Source organism: Cynocephalus volans, chromosome Y (assembly GCF_027409185.1).
Source record: "Cynocephalus volans isolate mCynVol1 chromosome Y, mCynVol1.pri, whole genome shotgun sequence".
Lineage (NCBI taxonomy): Eukaryota > Metazoa > Chordata > Mammalia > Dermoptera > Cynocephalidae > Cynocephalus > Cynocephalus volans.
In genome coordinates, this window is record NC_084479.1 from 8,960,173 (window position 1) to 8,974,005 (window position 13,833).

At 53.2% G+C, this 13,833-nt stretch overlaps 1 protein-coding gene across 1 annotated transcript; it reads right to left on the minus strand.

The window, feature by feature from the left end:
• Nucleotides 1-1,889: 1,889 nt before the first annotated feature.
• On the minus strand, nt 1,890-13,470 carry LOC134368982 (PI-PLC X domain-containing protein 1-like). The gene is made up of 7 exons (XM_063085212.1): nt 13,344-13,470; nt 12,415-12,532; nt 12,076-12,308; nt 11,673-11,863; nt 6,909-7,064; nt 5,460-5,643; nt 1,890-2,128 (listed from the first exon to the last, which is right to left on the minus strand). The coding sequence occupies exons 1-7, from the start codon at nt 13,468-13,470 to the stop codon at nt 1,890-1,892; spliced, it is 1,248 nt and encodes a 415-aa protein (XP_062941282.1).
• Nucleotides 13,471-13,833: the final 363 nt, after the last annotated feature.

The window sequence follows — 13,833 nt, forward strand, 5'->3', positions numbered from 1 at the left end:
CACACGTCAACGTAGATTAAAGAATTATTTTCAAGACTATCCTAAGAAAACCTGTCTTGTTCCAGAACATGGACAAACAAGAATCCCTTGCTGGGTACCCTCTTACAAGGGAACTGGAAGAAAACTTATGTCTGGTATCCATTATGTGGCTGAGAATTTAAACCACCAGCTCTGAAAAACTAGATGTACAGAAGGAGGTATTTCTGTGATTTTGGGGTTTGTGAAACCTGGACCCCTCAGTATTGGGAAGTAAAGCAAAAACCCACTTGGAAAATGTCACATCACCCAAGGACGGCAGGCCACAGTGGGGGAGTCTCATTTGTACCCGTTGGCCTTTAAGTTTGGAGGTGATCAACTGCCAACACAGGCCAATGCCACTGAAAGAAGAAATTACTACATTAATCAAGAGGATGGGCCCGTCACCGCACACGGGGCTGTGAGGAAAGCCCTGGTGTGTGTCAGGAGGCAGGAAGGGGCGACGGAGAGCCTGGGTCACAGCCTTTGCTGGAGCTTCCACAGGAGGGGAAGGCAGGCTGCGTGGACAGCTCGGGGCTGGTGAGTTTGGAAAACCACAGTGGGCTTCTTGCTGGGGGTCCTCTGCTGGCCTGATACCCAGCCCTGAGGTGACTGAGGGCAGGGAGATACTGGCTGGGTGTGTGACAATTAGGAAAAGGGGCGGCACAGGAGCAGGGTGCTCCTGAGCGGGTCGCTGGCTACCTTCAGGAGTTTGCTGGCCCTGGGAAGGGCAGTCTCTTTTCTCATCTGTAAGGCCCCCAAATGCCAGAGCATCCAGAATTTGAAATAGGAAAATGTAGTTAATACAGCCGGCCCTGTGATGAAAGGTGCCAAACAGACAAAAATGTAATCTAAGAAAACACAGAACAGGCAGAAACGTTGGAAAACTGACAAACCCACCGTGGCCTTGGAGGAAAGGGAAGAGTTACTGGCAGGCAGAGAGGGTGGGACTGCAGGAAGGACAGGTGGGCTTGCATCTCAGCCGGCAACTGGGGACACCTGGCGGAGGCAGCGCAGCCTCTCACCTGGAGGGAGAGATGGGTGGACAGAGGAGGCCCAGGAAGGTTACTGGAAGTGGCAGGTGAGAGAGAAGACGTGAGAAACAGCTGTGACAGCGAGGTCACAGCATGGCTGTGGCACGGGGGCCCAAAATACCTGTGCTGTGCCGCTCACACCTGTGTTCTTACTCCTGCACATAAGAACAGCACAGGGAGGCCCAGGGGACACGTGAGGAGCGTGTGTTCGACACCGATCTCGTACACGGCCCGTCATCCCCATCTGTGTAAGTCCTCAAACATCTCATTAAATTTGTTCCTATGAACAGCTGGAAAAGCCAAAGCAAAACCAGCGAGCACCCAAGAATCCCCTTGGCCTAGGGGAACAGTCTGTGATTTCATCAGAATTAAAAATAGGTAACCCTCGTTCTCTTTTAAAAAAATGTGTTTCTCGGTAGGATTTCAACCCCCTTAGTCCTACTCCGCCAGCATCACAATCGTGAGCACTTTAAGGAGCGCCTTGTCACTATTCAAACGTCACTGCACTGTGGTGCTCTCGAAAGTGGTCAGGTGAAGGACACACTTGAGGGTTGTCATTAGCACCCACGCCACGGCCGCGGTGGTGGGAGAAGCCCACGTTTACAGGTGAGTCGCGTCTTCCTTTGAAGGTGCTGCCGCGTAGTCATCTTTAGCCATCAGCATGTACGTTGACTCCATCCCGCGTCGAAACTGGAGGGTAACGAGGGCAGGTGGCAGGAGGCCATGCTGGCCTCGCCCCAAACTCCCAGACCCCTGCTCTCACCGGTACTTGGCCGAAACAAGAGCGCGATACTTGAAGGATTATGGTTGAATCTTGGACCCGCCCCGTACTGAGCTTCGTCAGCACCAAAGCAGCTTCTCGTTGAGTCTGATGACGTCACTGACGAAACTGTCCGCGCCGATGAAGTCACCCGCGATGACGTTGGTGCACCGTGAGCCCGGCCCTGGGCACTGCGCTCGGACCCAGGTGCTCAGGTACGGCACTTCGGGCACCGTCATCTTCTGCAGGGACTCACACGGATGCACCAGGATGTATTCCAGGTTCTCCGTAAGGTTAATGCCAGCCACAAACAACCCGCCTGAAATAAGGAAGTGGTAGAGCAATTATGCGACACACGCACGCTGCTGCATATGTCCCGTCTCACACTGCCACCGTCACCCGCTTGTCTTCCCCATACTCATTTCAGAAGTTAGAGTTCTGACGGCACAATGCTCAGCAGAGGCCTCATATTAGTTGGACTTCGTTACAGAGGACGCTGGCCTGACCATTGGCCTCAAAGATGTCCACATCCTAATCCCCATGTGGTAGACAGAATAATGTCCCCAAAGATGCCCACGTCCTAATCCCCATGTGGTAGAATAATGTCCCCAAAGATGTCCACATCCTAATCCCCATGTGGTGTACAGAATTATGTCCCCAAAGTTGTGCATGTCTCAATACTTGGAACATATGAATATGTGACTTTACTCGGCAAAGGAGACTTTGCAGATGAGATTCAGTTGAAGATCCTGAGATGGGAGATTGTTCTGGATTATCTGGGCAGGTCCAGTGTCATCACAGTGTCTTTATAGGAGGGGGACAGGAAGATTTGAATACAGAAGAAGAGTAGGTGACATGGAGAAGGAAATAGGTGGAGAAAAGGAGACTCGATGTGGGGCCCTAGGCCAAGGCCTGCTGTAGCCTCCAGAGGCTGGAAAGACAAGGAAACCCATTCTCCCTGGAGCCTTGAAAGAACCAGTCCTGTGACACCTTTTGTGGATTTCTGACCTCTGGAACCTTAAGAGAATAAAGTTCTCTGCAAATGGTTTTTCATTCTTATCTCCAAAGTCTCGAACCTTGTCAATTACATACACGTGAGAGGGCGAGATAGTAAAACAGCAGACAGCTGCTCCTGGTCTGTGGTGCCTGGTTTTGTGCTGTTCCCTCAGGACCCATCTCTCCTGGGTCACGCTTTGCAGTGTGAACAGCAGCACGTTGGGGCTGATCCAGCCCAACCCTAACCCTGTGCTGTGCGGGGCCCTTCATTGCTGCAGGCCTGGGATTCCTGCCTCTGAAGGACCCAAGATGTGGTTTGCAAAGCTGCTGCACCAGACGGACCCCAGTGGGTTTTTTAAAAATTGAGGTGAAATTTACATACTATAAATTCACCATTTAAAAGTGACCAATTCGGTGGGTTTTAGTGCATTCACTATATGTGCAACCACCACCTCTAACTAGTTCCAGAACATTCTCATCACCTGAAAAGGAGACCCCATACCCGTTAGCAGTCAGTCCTCATTCCCCCTCCCCAGCCCCTGACAACCTGCTTTTTGTTTCTGTGGATTTACCTGTTCTGGACATTTAATGTTAGTAGAATCCTACACTGTGTGGTCTTTTGTGTCTGACGTCTGTCACTGAGCATCATGTGTTCAAGGTTCATCTACGCTGTAGCAGGTGTCAGAGCCCCGTTCCTTTTCATGGCTGCATAGTATTCCACTGTGTGGATACAGCACACTGTCTACTCACTCAACCCCAAGGGCCACCTGGGGTACCTCATCCCTGTAAACATCCTGGGCCCCACCCATGACATAGGACCAGCCGATTCCAACGTCCAGCCAGGTTTGGGACCGCATTCCTCCCCCCCGAAATCCCATCCTCTGTAAAGTTTCTCATCACTGTGCTTGACAACACTGACCAAAATGGCCACAAAAGCAGGAACTCCTTTCTGTAAAGACAAACCACTGATCAAAGAACCACAGAAGGGCAGCACTGAGCACAAAACCCACCAAGGTGAACGGTTTTAGTGGAAACACTGGGGCAGGTGGAGCCGGCTGCAGGAAGCCTATGCTGGCTGGCGTCTACAGCCCTCCAGCCCCGGTCCCTCTGTGCCTCTGTCCCTCCGTCAGGTGTCCTTGCACCCAGTTGTGGAGCCCCTCTGGCCCGTCACATTACTGGCTTGGGCAGACAGGGATAACACTCGCATGGTGTTAGCATGACAGGTCAGTGCTGGGTTTGTTTCAAATGCAGTTGTAGATCACGCTGGCTCAGAGGAAAAGGCCAGAGGTGTTTGCTAAGTGTGGCCCAAGCAACAGCACACAAGGCACCAGGCCACCTGCTACTGGTTCATAGTGAGAATGATGGTGCCCCAGGTCCCTGGAGACCCAACAAGTCCAGCGAAGTCTGACAAACCACTAAGAAAAAGGGAAACGCAGTGGATAAAACAGGCAAATGGAAAAAGAAATGCACAAAAACACGCGAATCCCATGCCAGTCGTCACTCAGGGCAGAGGCCAGGCGCGGCCACTGGGAAAGGACGTGGGGACACTGAGCGTGTGAGGGGCTGGGGGCCTGGAAGATTCTGCACAATGCGTGTCACCTACCATGGTGCAAAACAGGACTCTGGGTGGGGTTTCGTCAAATCATGTCACATGCATGAGCTACACACAGATGAGCAGCGAGGAAGGTCAGAACCAAATAAGATGTTAAACTTGATAGCAGAAGAGAGATGTTGACACACAGAGATTGAGATAGAGAGAGACAAACTGGGAGAGGCTGAGAGATGGAGAGAGAGATGGAGAGACGGAGAGAAAGAGAGACAGAGATAAACCAAGAGAGACAGAGAGACAAAGAAACTGAGAGAGACAGACAAAGAAACTGTGAGAGACAGAGAGACGGAGATAAACTGAGAGAGACAGAGAGATGGAGATAAACACAGAGAGACAGACAGACAGAGATAAACTGAGAGAGACAGAGAGACGGAGATAAGCTGAGAGAGACAGAGGGCGTGAGCCGAGGTGGCACCTTCAGGGGCCAGGGCCAGGGCCTCGCATCTCACCTGCAAAAAGGACTGTGTCCTGCACAGGATGCTTTGAGACTAACATGCTCAGGTCTGTACAGGACTTAGCAAGCGCGTGGTGTATACACATGTGCATCAAATACCAGTCCTTCGTAAGCATGTGTGTGCTATGGCATCTGTGGCGTGTTTCTGACACTGCAGATCAATATGGAGTGCTCGTGTTTGTACCCTGGAGCTGCAGACTAGCAGCTGCCGAGCAGAAACGGGCATGTGGGACTGAGAGGGAGTGAGAGCTTCCCACGCCTCAGCACTGGTGTGATGTGTATGTGTGTACGTGTGCACACATCACACTTCAAAAAGGTCTTGGGAAAACTGAATTGAAAGACAATTTTTTGAAGTACTGTCATGTATACACATGCGTATGTACATGTGTGAGCATGTGTGTCCACACACACATGTGAACATATATGTAGACATGCACATGTGCATATACATATGTGCACACCACACACACACACACACATGTATCACCTTTAAAATTCTTTCACTCAAAACTGAAAGCAAACGTGCCCCCAAGACTGCAGAAGTGTGTCACTGGCCTCAGTCTGGCCCTGTTCAGGAGTAGCTCCAGGTACCTGGGCGGCCGCAGCTCTTCATGCCCTCCAGGTAGCGGATCAGCTCCTGCACCTTCACTTTGTTGCCCCACCAGTAGCAGACCCCCGGTGACAGCTCCCTGTGCCGGCTCACGGTGTCCTCGTCCTTGTAGAAGATGATCACCTGCTGGCTCCGTGCCCACAGCAGGCGCAGCGTCGGCACCTCCTGGAAGGGACAGAGTTTCTGGGTACCAAGTGAGAGGCACCCACAGCCCACGATGCCCACCCCAAGCCCCCAGGACCCGCTCTGAGACCTCTGTTAGCGATTCCAACAACAGGGAAGGTTGGTTTCCACTGCAGATGTCCCTGTCAAAGGACAGAAAGTGTCTCCCGAGGCGGAGACTCCCATTTTACTGAGGGGTCTCCACAGCAAGGCCTGTCCTCTGTCAGGACCCCAGGCAGAGAGGGTGGGAGGGCAGGGACCCCACGCCTCCTCTGGGAACTCTACATAACAGGACGTCCTGCGGGCTCATGGCACCACCGTCGTCTCTATTTTATCACCAAAACCCGCGGGCTGGGATGCTCTCCTTGGCCTTAAAGACGTCCTTGGAGAAATGCCACCCATAAAATGGTTTGAAATGAATGGTAACCTCGACCAAAAATGGACATAGATTTAACTTCTCGGCTTCCTGGAGACTAGGGGAGAGCACCCGCCCATCGCCACCATGGAAAAGGGGAAAATCAGCACATGATGGAACTGTGTGGCCAAGTGAGCTGTCTCTCCCATTCACACTGGAAGTCCTCACCCTCGGTATCTCAGAGCGGGACCTTATGTGGAAGCAAGGCCATTGCACATGTGATTCGCTGAGATCACTGTGCAGTAGGGTGGCCCTAAGTCCTGTGAGGGTGTCTTTATAGGAAGGGGACAATTGGACACGGGGAGAATGCCGTGTCCAGTTGGAGGGATCCTGCCACAAGCCAGGTGCCTCCAGACGCTGGAGCAAGGCTTGGAGCCCCCTCTCTCAGCGCGGTCAGGGGAGTGTGGCCCTGTGGCCTCTGATCTCAGACCCCTGGGTCCACAGCTGCGAGGCAGACACATCCCTGCCGTTCACAGGAGGCCCCAGGAGACCCACACAGAGAGCAACCGCAGGTTATGCAGAGTATCACGACCCTGCAGTTACTTCTGAACTAGTAACGGGCACAGCCTGAGGTGTAGGAGACACAGCTGTGAACCCGCCTTGAGGCCCTCGCTGCTGTCTGTGACACTCCACTATCACTGCTGCTGCCATCGAGCAAACTTCCCATGTGCAGCCATCCCCACCAGGCCAGCTGGGCCCACTCTGCACGTAGGAGGCAGGAAGACCCCACTACACAGCCCCACACGCACCAGGATGATCTTGGGATCACACCTGGGGGGGGCCCAGGGAGCTAGTCTAGTCTGCAGATGACACCCCCCACCCTCGCCAGGAGAGATGTGGGAGGGACGCTCACCCCCCGTGGGCACAGCATGTCCCCAAAGATGTTCTGGATGCAAGTGACCAGGTACTCGTGCAGGTCCGTGCTCAGGCCCTGAAAGTTCCTGCAGGCTAGGGGGACCACCTCCCGGGGGTGCTTCTCCAGCCACTCCGAGATCTCCGTGAGCTTGTCCTGGGAGGCGAAGGGAGGGGCGCAGTCCTTTAGACATTCCCGGGGGCTCCAAGAAGACAAGGAAACTCCCCCTGTGGAGGGGCTTCCAAGGACAAAACTTGCTCCACAGATGTGCCAAATCACGTACAAGGAAATAGATGAGGCACACGGTCTAGCAGAAACCACAGTCAGGCCATCTGGCCAGGGCTCCATGGTTGAGGGAGGAGGCGGGGGGAGCGCAGTACAGCGGGAGAAGGGTAGAGCAGGAGCCTTCTGGGTGGAGAAATGTGCATGTGTGCATGTTTGTGCATGCATGTACGTGTGCGAATGTGTATGTGTCCATGTGTCTGTGTGCACGTTTCTCTGTTCACACGTCATTCCCATGTAAAGGTGAACACGTGCATAGGTGTGCATGGGTGTGAATGTGTCTGTGTATGCACATGCGTCTATTTGCATGTGTGAACATGTGCATTATGTCTGCATGTGTGTATATGTATATTTGTGTGTGCATGTCTGTGTGTATGTCTGTGTGCATGTTTGCATGTTTGCTCATGCATGTACATGTGTGTGAATGTGCGTGTGGGCTTGTGTGCGTGCATGTCTGTGCGTGTTTCCAGGTACATGTGCATGTGTGTGTGCTCGTGCATGTCTATGACTGTGCATGTGTGCGCCAGTGTGCACGTGTCTAAGAGCTCACACATGGCCATACACAAGGTGCTGCCTGTGCAAAGGTGTGAGGTCTGGAAGCTGCAGGGAGTGAGCAGGGCCTGTATGGGCAGAGTGGGCCCCAGGGAGGGCACCTTCAGACCCAAGGGTCCTGGGTCCACAGCAAGGGCACAGGCAGGACGGTGACTTCTACTGAGACTCTAGTGCCCCTCCCGCAGCAAGTAAGAGCGTGAACTGAGAACAGCGAGACGAGCCTAATCTGGGGGCAGGGAGGCGACTCTGCATACTGCACGAGCTGCTTGTCGCCCCACCTCCCGGGACCAGCCACACCTCTACCAGAGAATCTCCCGTATTGCCCTGGGGAGCCCTCATTCCTGGTGTGGGTTTGTAAAATCTCTTTCTGTGCCAAGCCAGCATCCCTGGGCGTGTTGTGTGAGTGGAGACGTATTGTTTCAAGTCGGCCATGGGCTGGGTTTCCTGGGGTGGAGACAGGCTCCCAGGGATAGGTTAGTGGGAATTGCTCATGAAGCAAGAGAGGGACGATCTGTGTCCTGGGTCCCTTCTGTGCCCCTTGCAGGTGCAGCTTGCCTGGGGATGGGACTGAAGTCCCTGGGGAGGGACTCAGCTGCAAACCAACAGCGTCAGGAGTGCCTGGTCCTCAGGGGGCCTTCTGGTGCCGAGTGTCCTGCGGCTGCTGCAGCAAATGACCACAGTGACCAGGTTAAAACAGCACAGTGGAATCACCTTATGGTTCCGGAGGCCACACACCCAAAATGCATCGCAGGGCTAAGGTTAGGGTCAGGCTGTGGCAGGGCCGGGAGGCTCCAGGGGAGGCCATTTCCTCCTTTTCCAGCTTCCAGAGACCCAGCATCAGGGCATGTGGCACTTTCCTCCATCTGCAAAGCCTGTAGTGCACCATCTTTAATCTCTCTTGAGTCTGACCGTCCTGCCTCCTCCTCTGAGGACCCTGTGAGGACCTCGGGCCGCCGGTTAAAGCCAGGACTCTCCCTCATCTCAGCTATTCTATTTGATTGCAACTTCAGACTCATCGGCCACAGGGTCATGTGTTCACAGACTCCAGGCATCAGGACACGAACATCTTTAAGACATTATTCAGTGACCGCAGGGACTTCCCATGGCCTCTGCTGTAAGAGCTAACTTTTGTCTCTAACTTTTGTGTATACAGTTTCTTAAGGAAGGAAGATTTAAATTTTTGTTTATAAAGTCAAATCTGTCTTTTCCTCTGTGGCTTTTGCATTTACTATCATCCTTAGAAAGGCTGACCACAGATTTGCCTCTATACTGTCACAGAACTCTCTTATTTTACCATTTTGATCTTTAAACATCCGGTAACACATTTAGATGCAAAATAAAAGGCAAGCATCTCACTTGGCGTTTCCGTCCACTGATCTGAAATGTCTTCTTGTGACTGTATTAAGTTCTTAGAATTATATCCACTTTTAAATTCCACATTCTGATCCCTTGGCCTATGGAATCAGTGTGATGGTGTTTTAATTATTGCTGCAGCTTTATTAATATATAGCAGTGGCTCTCACAGCAAATCTCCTTTCTTACTCCTCCCCCCCCAAAGTTTTCTAGATAGTCTTAACATTTTTAAATACAGATAACTTGAGGGTTATTGCGTCGGGTGAGAGAAGCGTCTCCGGAGGGCCTGTGTGGGGCTGGGGGACAGTCTGGGGTGGGAGGTCTCTGCCCACGGGGAGCTCCCTCCCAGGGTCTGGACGTGTCTTTCTGTCCATCTACATCTTCCACATTCCTTACCGATGGCGCCTGTTTTCTGTATCTACATGCGGCAAATTGTTCAACTTATTTCTACGCATTTTATATTTTATTGCTGTTGTAAATGGAGGGGGTAGTTTTTCATTGTGCTTTCTAAGTGGTAAATTTTGATACAAATCATATATTTAAAATTATTAGCAGCCATACAGCATCGTAGTGATTTCTAAGCGGTGTAGACAAACTCACTTTTACCCTTTCCTGCTGCCTTGGGACGGGGCCGTCAACACCACGGCTCCTGCAAACCTGCATCCCACGGATGTCTCCCAGCAGGGCTGCAGCCACCAGCCCACCCCACACACCCCATACTGTGCTGTGCCATCTGAGACGCCCCCTCTCAGCAGGGGGAGTGCGAGGAAGGGGAGCTGGGACCTCCTCGCCCTTCATAACAGGGACAGCAGTTTAGTAAGGGGCTGCAGCTCCGGAATTCTACCTGAAAATAAGCTCTTTACACTGAAAACGTTGTTTGTATAGCTGAGATTTCCAAAAGGCAGAGGCATTAAAGAGATGAACGGCAGCCTCGTATCAGGTGATGGAGTGAAGACACGCTCCCTTCATGAAAATCAGCTAGTGGGCAGGAGAGCTGGGAGGGATCCTGAGGTGTCCAGGGGCATCGGATGCTGAGCTGGGAGTGGGCGGGCTGCCAGACACTGCACGTCCCCACATGCAGGGACTCGGGCCTTCCGTATTAGGGATGACAGACCAGCACACAGCCAAACACTGGGGGCTTAAAACAACTGACTTTATGCCCTCTCGGTCTGGAGTCCAGAAGTGTGACATCCAGGTGTGGCAGGGCTGTGCTCCCTCCAGAGGCTCTGGGGGAGGATCCTTCCTGCCTCTTCCAGCTCCTGGTGGCTCCAGGCATCCCTGGGCTTGTGGCCGCATCACTCCAGTCCCTGCTTCCATCTTCACGTGGCTTCTCCTCTGTGTCTGTGTCTCCTATTCTGTCTCTTATGAGGACACCTGTCATTGGATTTACGGCCACCCTAATTCAGGATGGTCTCAACTAATTATACCTGCAAAGACCCTCTTTCCACATAAGGTCCCATTCTCAGGTGACACCATTCTCCCCACTGTATCAGGTGTTATTACACCTAGTCGTGCCTCAGGCCCAGGCCTGACCCAGGGAGGTCTCTCCTCTCTGAAGTCCTGACAGCACCGCACGGCCAGGCCATTCGAGTGGTAGGATTGAGGCCGTTGGGGGAGTCTAAGTGGCAGAACAACTGGCAGCTCTCCGGAAAAAGTACAGATCAGATCCTGCTCCACCAAAATAAGTGCATGAATCAAAGATTTAAATGTCTTTTTAAAGGTTATAGAATTCTGGAAGAGAACCAACAGGGTCAGCAAACACATGGACAAATCTCAACAGCATTGCTGAGTGAAAGCAGCAGATACCTGAGTATATTCTGTAGGATTTCCTCGGTGGAAAGTTCTAGAAGAGGCAAAAGGAACCTGGAGTGGAAGAAGTCAGGACATGGATTGCTTTGGTGGGGAGAGTGCTGACTGGCAATGTTTCGGGGGACAGATGGATGCACACGATTCAACAACCATGGTAAAAAAACCCAAAAAACAGAAACAAAAACAGACGGACGTATAAACATAATGTTGTCCACCCACACAGTGGAATATTACACAGCCATGAAAAGAGTGAAGCTCTGACACCTGCTGCAACGTGGAAGAACCTTGAACACATGATGCTCAGTGACAGAGACCAGACACAGAAGACCACACAGTGTGTGATTCCATTTACATGAAATGTCCAGAACAGGCAAATCCACAGAGACAGGAGCAGATTAGTGGTCACCAGGGGCTATGGAGGGGGGAGGGGGGAGGGACTGCTGATGGTGATGGATCTCCTTTTGGGGTGGTGGGAATGTTCTGGAACTAGATAGAGGTGGTGGTTGTACAACATTGTGGATGGACTAGATGCCCCTGAATTGTTCACCTTAAATGGGTGACTTGTGTGGTGTGTGAATTACATCTTGATAAAGCATGAAGAATAGAGTGTGCAGGGGCAGATGTCACACCTGAACCCACTGGTTATGAGCTCCTTTGAAAGAGACACCACTGCGTCCCTTTCCTGTCTCCCTCTCTTGCTCCACGTTGCATTTCAAGACCAGCCTCCTCATGCTGAACGAGATAGGGAGCCAGGAGGGCAGATCCCACTCGGCTGGCCCTGCGGGCAGCGGGGACAACCGAGGGCAGCATGGGGAAGCCGTGCTGGGCACCTTCCAGAACCTGCCACAGGAGGCTCAGCCATCGGGGGAGGTCTGATGAGCAGCACATCTTGCTGAAGGGGAGATCTGATTCTGCAGGTCTAGGGAAACCCCAAGTCCTGAGCTGAGCCACAGACCACCCTGGAGCAGCAAGGGCCACAGGTCAGCTGGCCTGACCCTTGGCCTGGTCCTCTGCCACCAGGATGTCTGAAGGTTGGAAGGGGAGTGTCTCCTGGGAGACGAGACTGGGCCCCTTTTCAGAGGAGGCTTGTCCCCCCTTCCCCCTCCAAACTGCCTTCCTCCCAGCTGGGCCCACCTGCCGGTCACCTCAGGTGGCCCTACCCCAACCGCACCTGGCCACACCTGGTGCTGGAGCTCCTTGATGGGCCTGAGGTTGGCCAGGAGGTGAGCGAAGAGCCCGCTTCCTTGTTTACAGAGCATTGAGGACCCCAGGGCCTCACTGTTCAGGGTACTTGACAGGACCTTTCTTCCTTGAGGTGTGCACTGGCCCTTCCCACAGTGGGGGTGCTGGGCAGATCCAGAGAACAGAATGTCCCCCAGCTGAGCCTGTGAGCTGTGGTGCCTCCTGGGGTGGTGAGCAGAGAAACCCAATAGGCATCAAGGCAACGAACCCCAGCACACAAAACTGCATCTCGGAGAGAAATGGTGTCTGACTGAGTGTCCAGGCTCACATGAATGGGTCGCAGACAGCAGGAGAGGCCCAGGCACAAAGGCAGGCTCTGCTGAGAAGAAGCTCGGCCCCCTCGTAGCTGGAGGGCCACATGCGCAGCACCACAGAAAGCATCCCACCTTCACGCAGGTGCAGCGGGGACTGTCAGTCGCGGTGCTGGCGGTGGGGATCCAGGCTCACCCACACCATGGTGGAGGGTGAACCACATGTGCTCGAGTTCATGGGCACAGGTGGGACACCATGGCCCCTCCCCCTGGGATCCCCATACCTGCAGTGGCCACCGTGGCCTTTGCTGCTATAGACTCGTGTCAAGCATTCTTCATTTGATTAAGAAGTCCCTGAGCATTTAAGTTTGCCCTGCTGGTGGGCCAAACCTGACACTGGAACTCCAAGCACAGAAGATGCTCAATGCACCTTTGACGGGGATGATGAATGCAGCAGTGAGGGGCCTGGAACTCCCACCGGTGTCCTCAAAGCAAGGACAGACCAGTCGCAGGGAGCATAGCCACTAATGCCTCAGCCGTGATGGCTGCCAAAGCTGTGCTGTCCTGGGGTGCACCACGTGCCCTCTGCAGCCAAATCAAGATGAAGGAGACAGAGAAGGACAGGTGTATGTATATGTGCACGCATGTGTGTACATGCTTGTGCATGCATATGCTTCTGCATACATGTAGATGTGTGTACACATGTGCGTGGAGATGTGTGCAAATGTGCATACCTGTGTGTACGTGCACATGCTTGTGCATAAGCACATTTGTGTGCATGTATGCATGTGTACACGCGTGTATTTGTGTGCTCACGTGCATGTGTGTGCACATGTGTGCATCTGTGTGTGCGCGTGTGTGTGTGTTTTGCGGGGTTCCCCACACCCAGGACTGATCCTGCAGCCGGCATCCCTGCTTGGGAATGCAGAGACGACCTCGCCCTCACCTGGGAAGGAGAGGTAGTGGAGGGGCACGTCCCACAGCTGGGGGCACAGCCCGGTCATCCAGTCCGCGTTGGCGTTCCCACAGCGCAGGCTCGGGAAGCTGCTGGCAGCGCTCACCTGGCCGCCCATTGCAAGCAAGCCCTGTGCAACCCGAGGAAAGAAAAGAGGTTTTTTAGGGTGAAAACTTGTACTGGTTACACAGGGAGCATGGGTTTGAAATAAAAAAGAACCAACAGACTTCCCCGGAGGAGGACAGGGTGGTCTGGGCTGTGGGGAGATCGGAGATGGGTTCCTGAGGACGGGGGAGGGAGAGAGAGGAGGAGGGGTCCTGAGAAACATGCAGGGGACCAGAAAGTGCCCCCCAATACCCACGGTAGATAAGGACTGTTCTGAGGCAAAGGCACCTGAGAAACAGCTGCCCACGTGAGGAGCTCTGGTCCCAGTCACCAAGGCGACCTGCAGGCTCTGCAGCCCAGAGACTCACCGAGAGGA

Excerpts from the sequence above, each read along its gene's own strand:
- LOC134368982 (XM_063085212.1), bottom strand. The coding sequence starts at position 13,470 with ATGGGCGGCCAGGTGAGCGCTGCCAGCAGCTTCCCGAGCCTGCGCTGT. Across the intron at positions 7,065-11,672 it reads CTGCCCGCAGGGCCAGCCGA|GACAAGCTCACGGAGATCTC; the intron begins GTGGGATCTGCC and ends TTCGCCTCCCAG. Across the intron at positions 5,644-6,908 it reads ACATGCTGTGCCCACGGGGG|GAGGTGCCGACGCTGCGCCT; the intron begins GTGAGCGTCCCT and ends TGTCCCTTCCAG.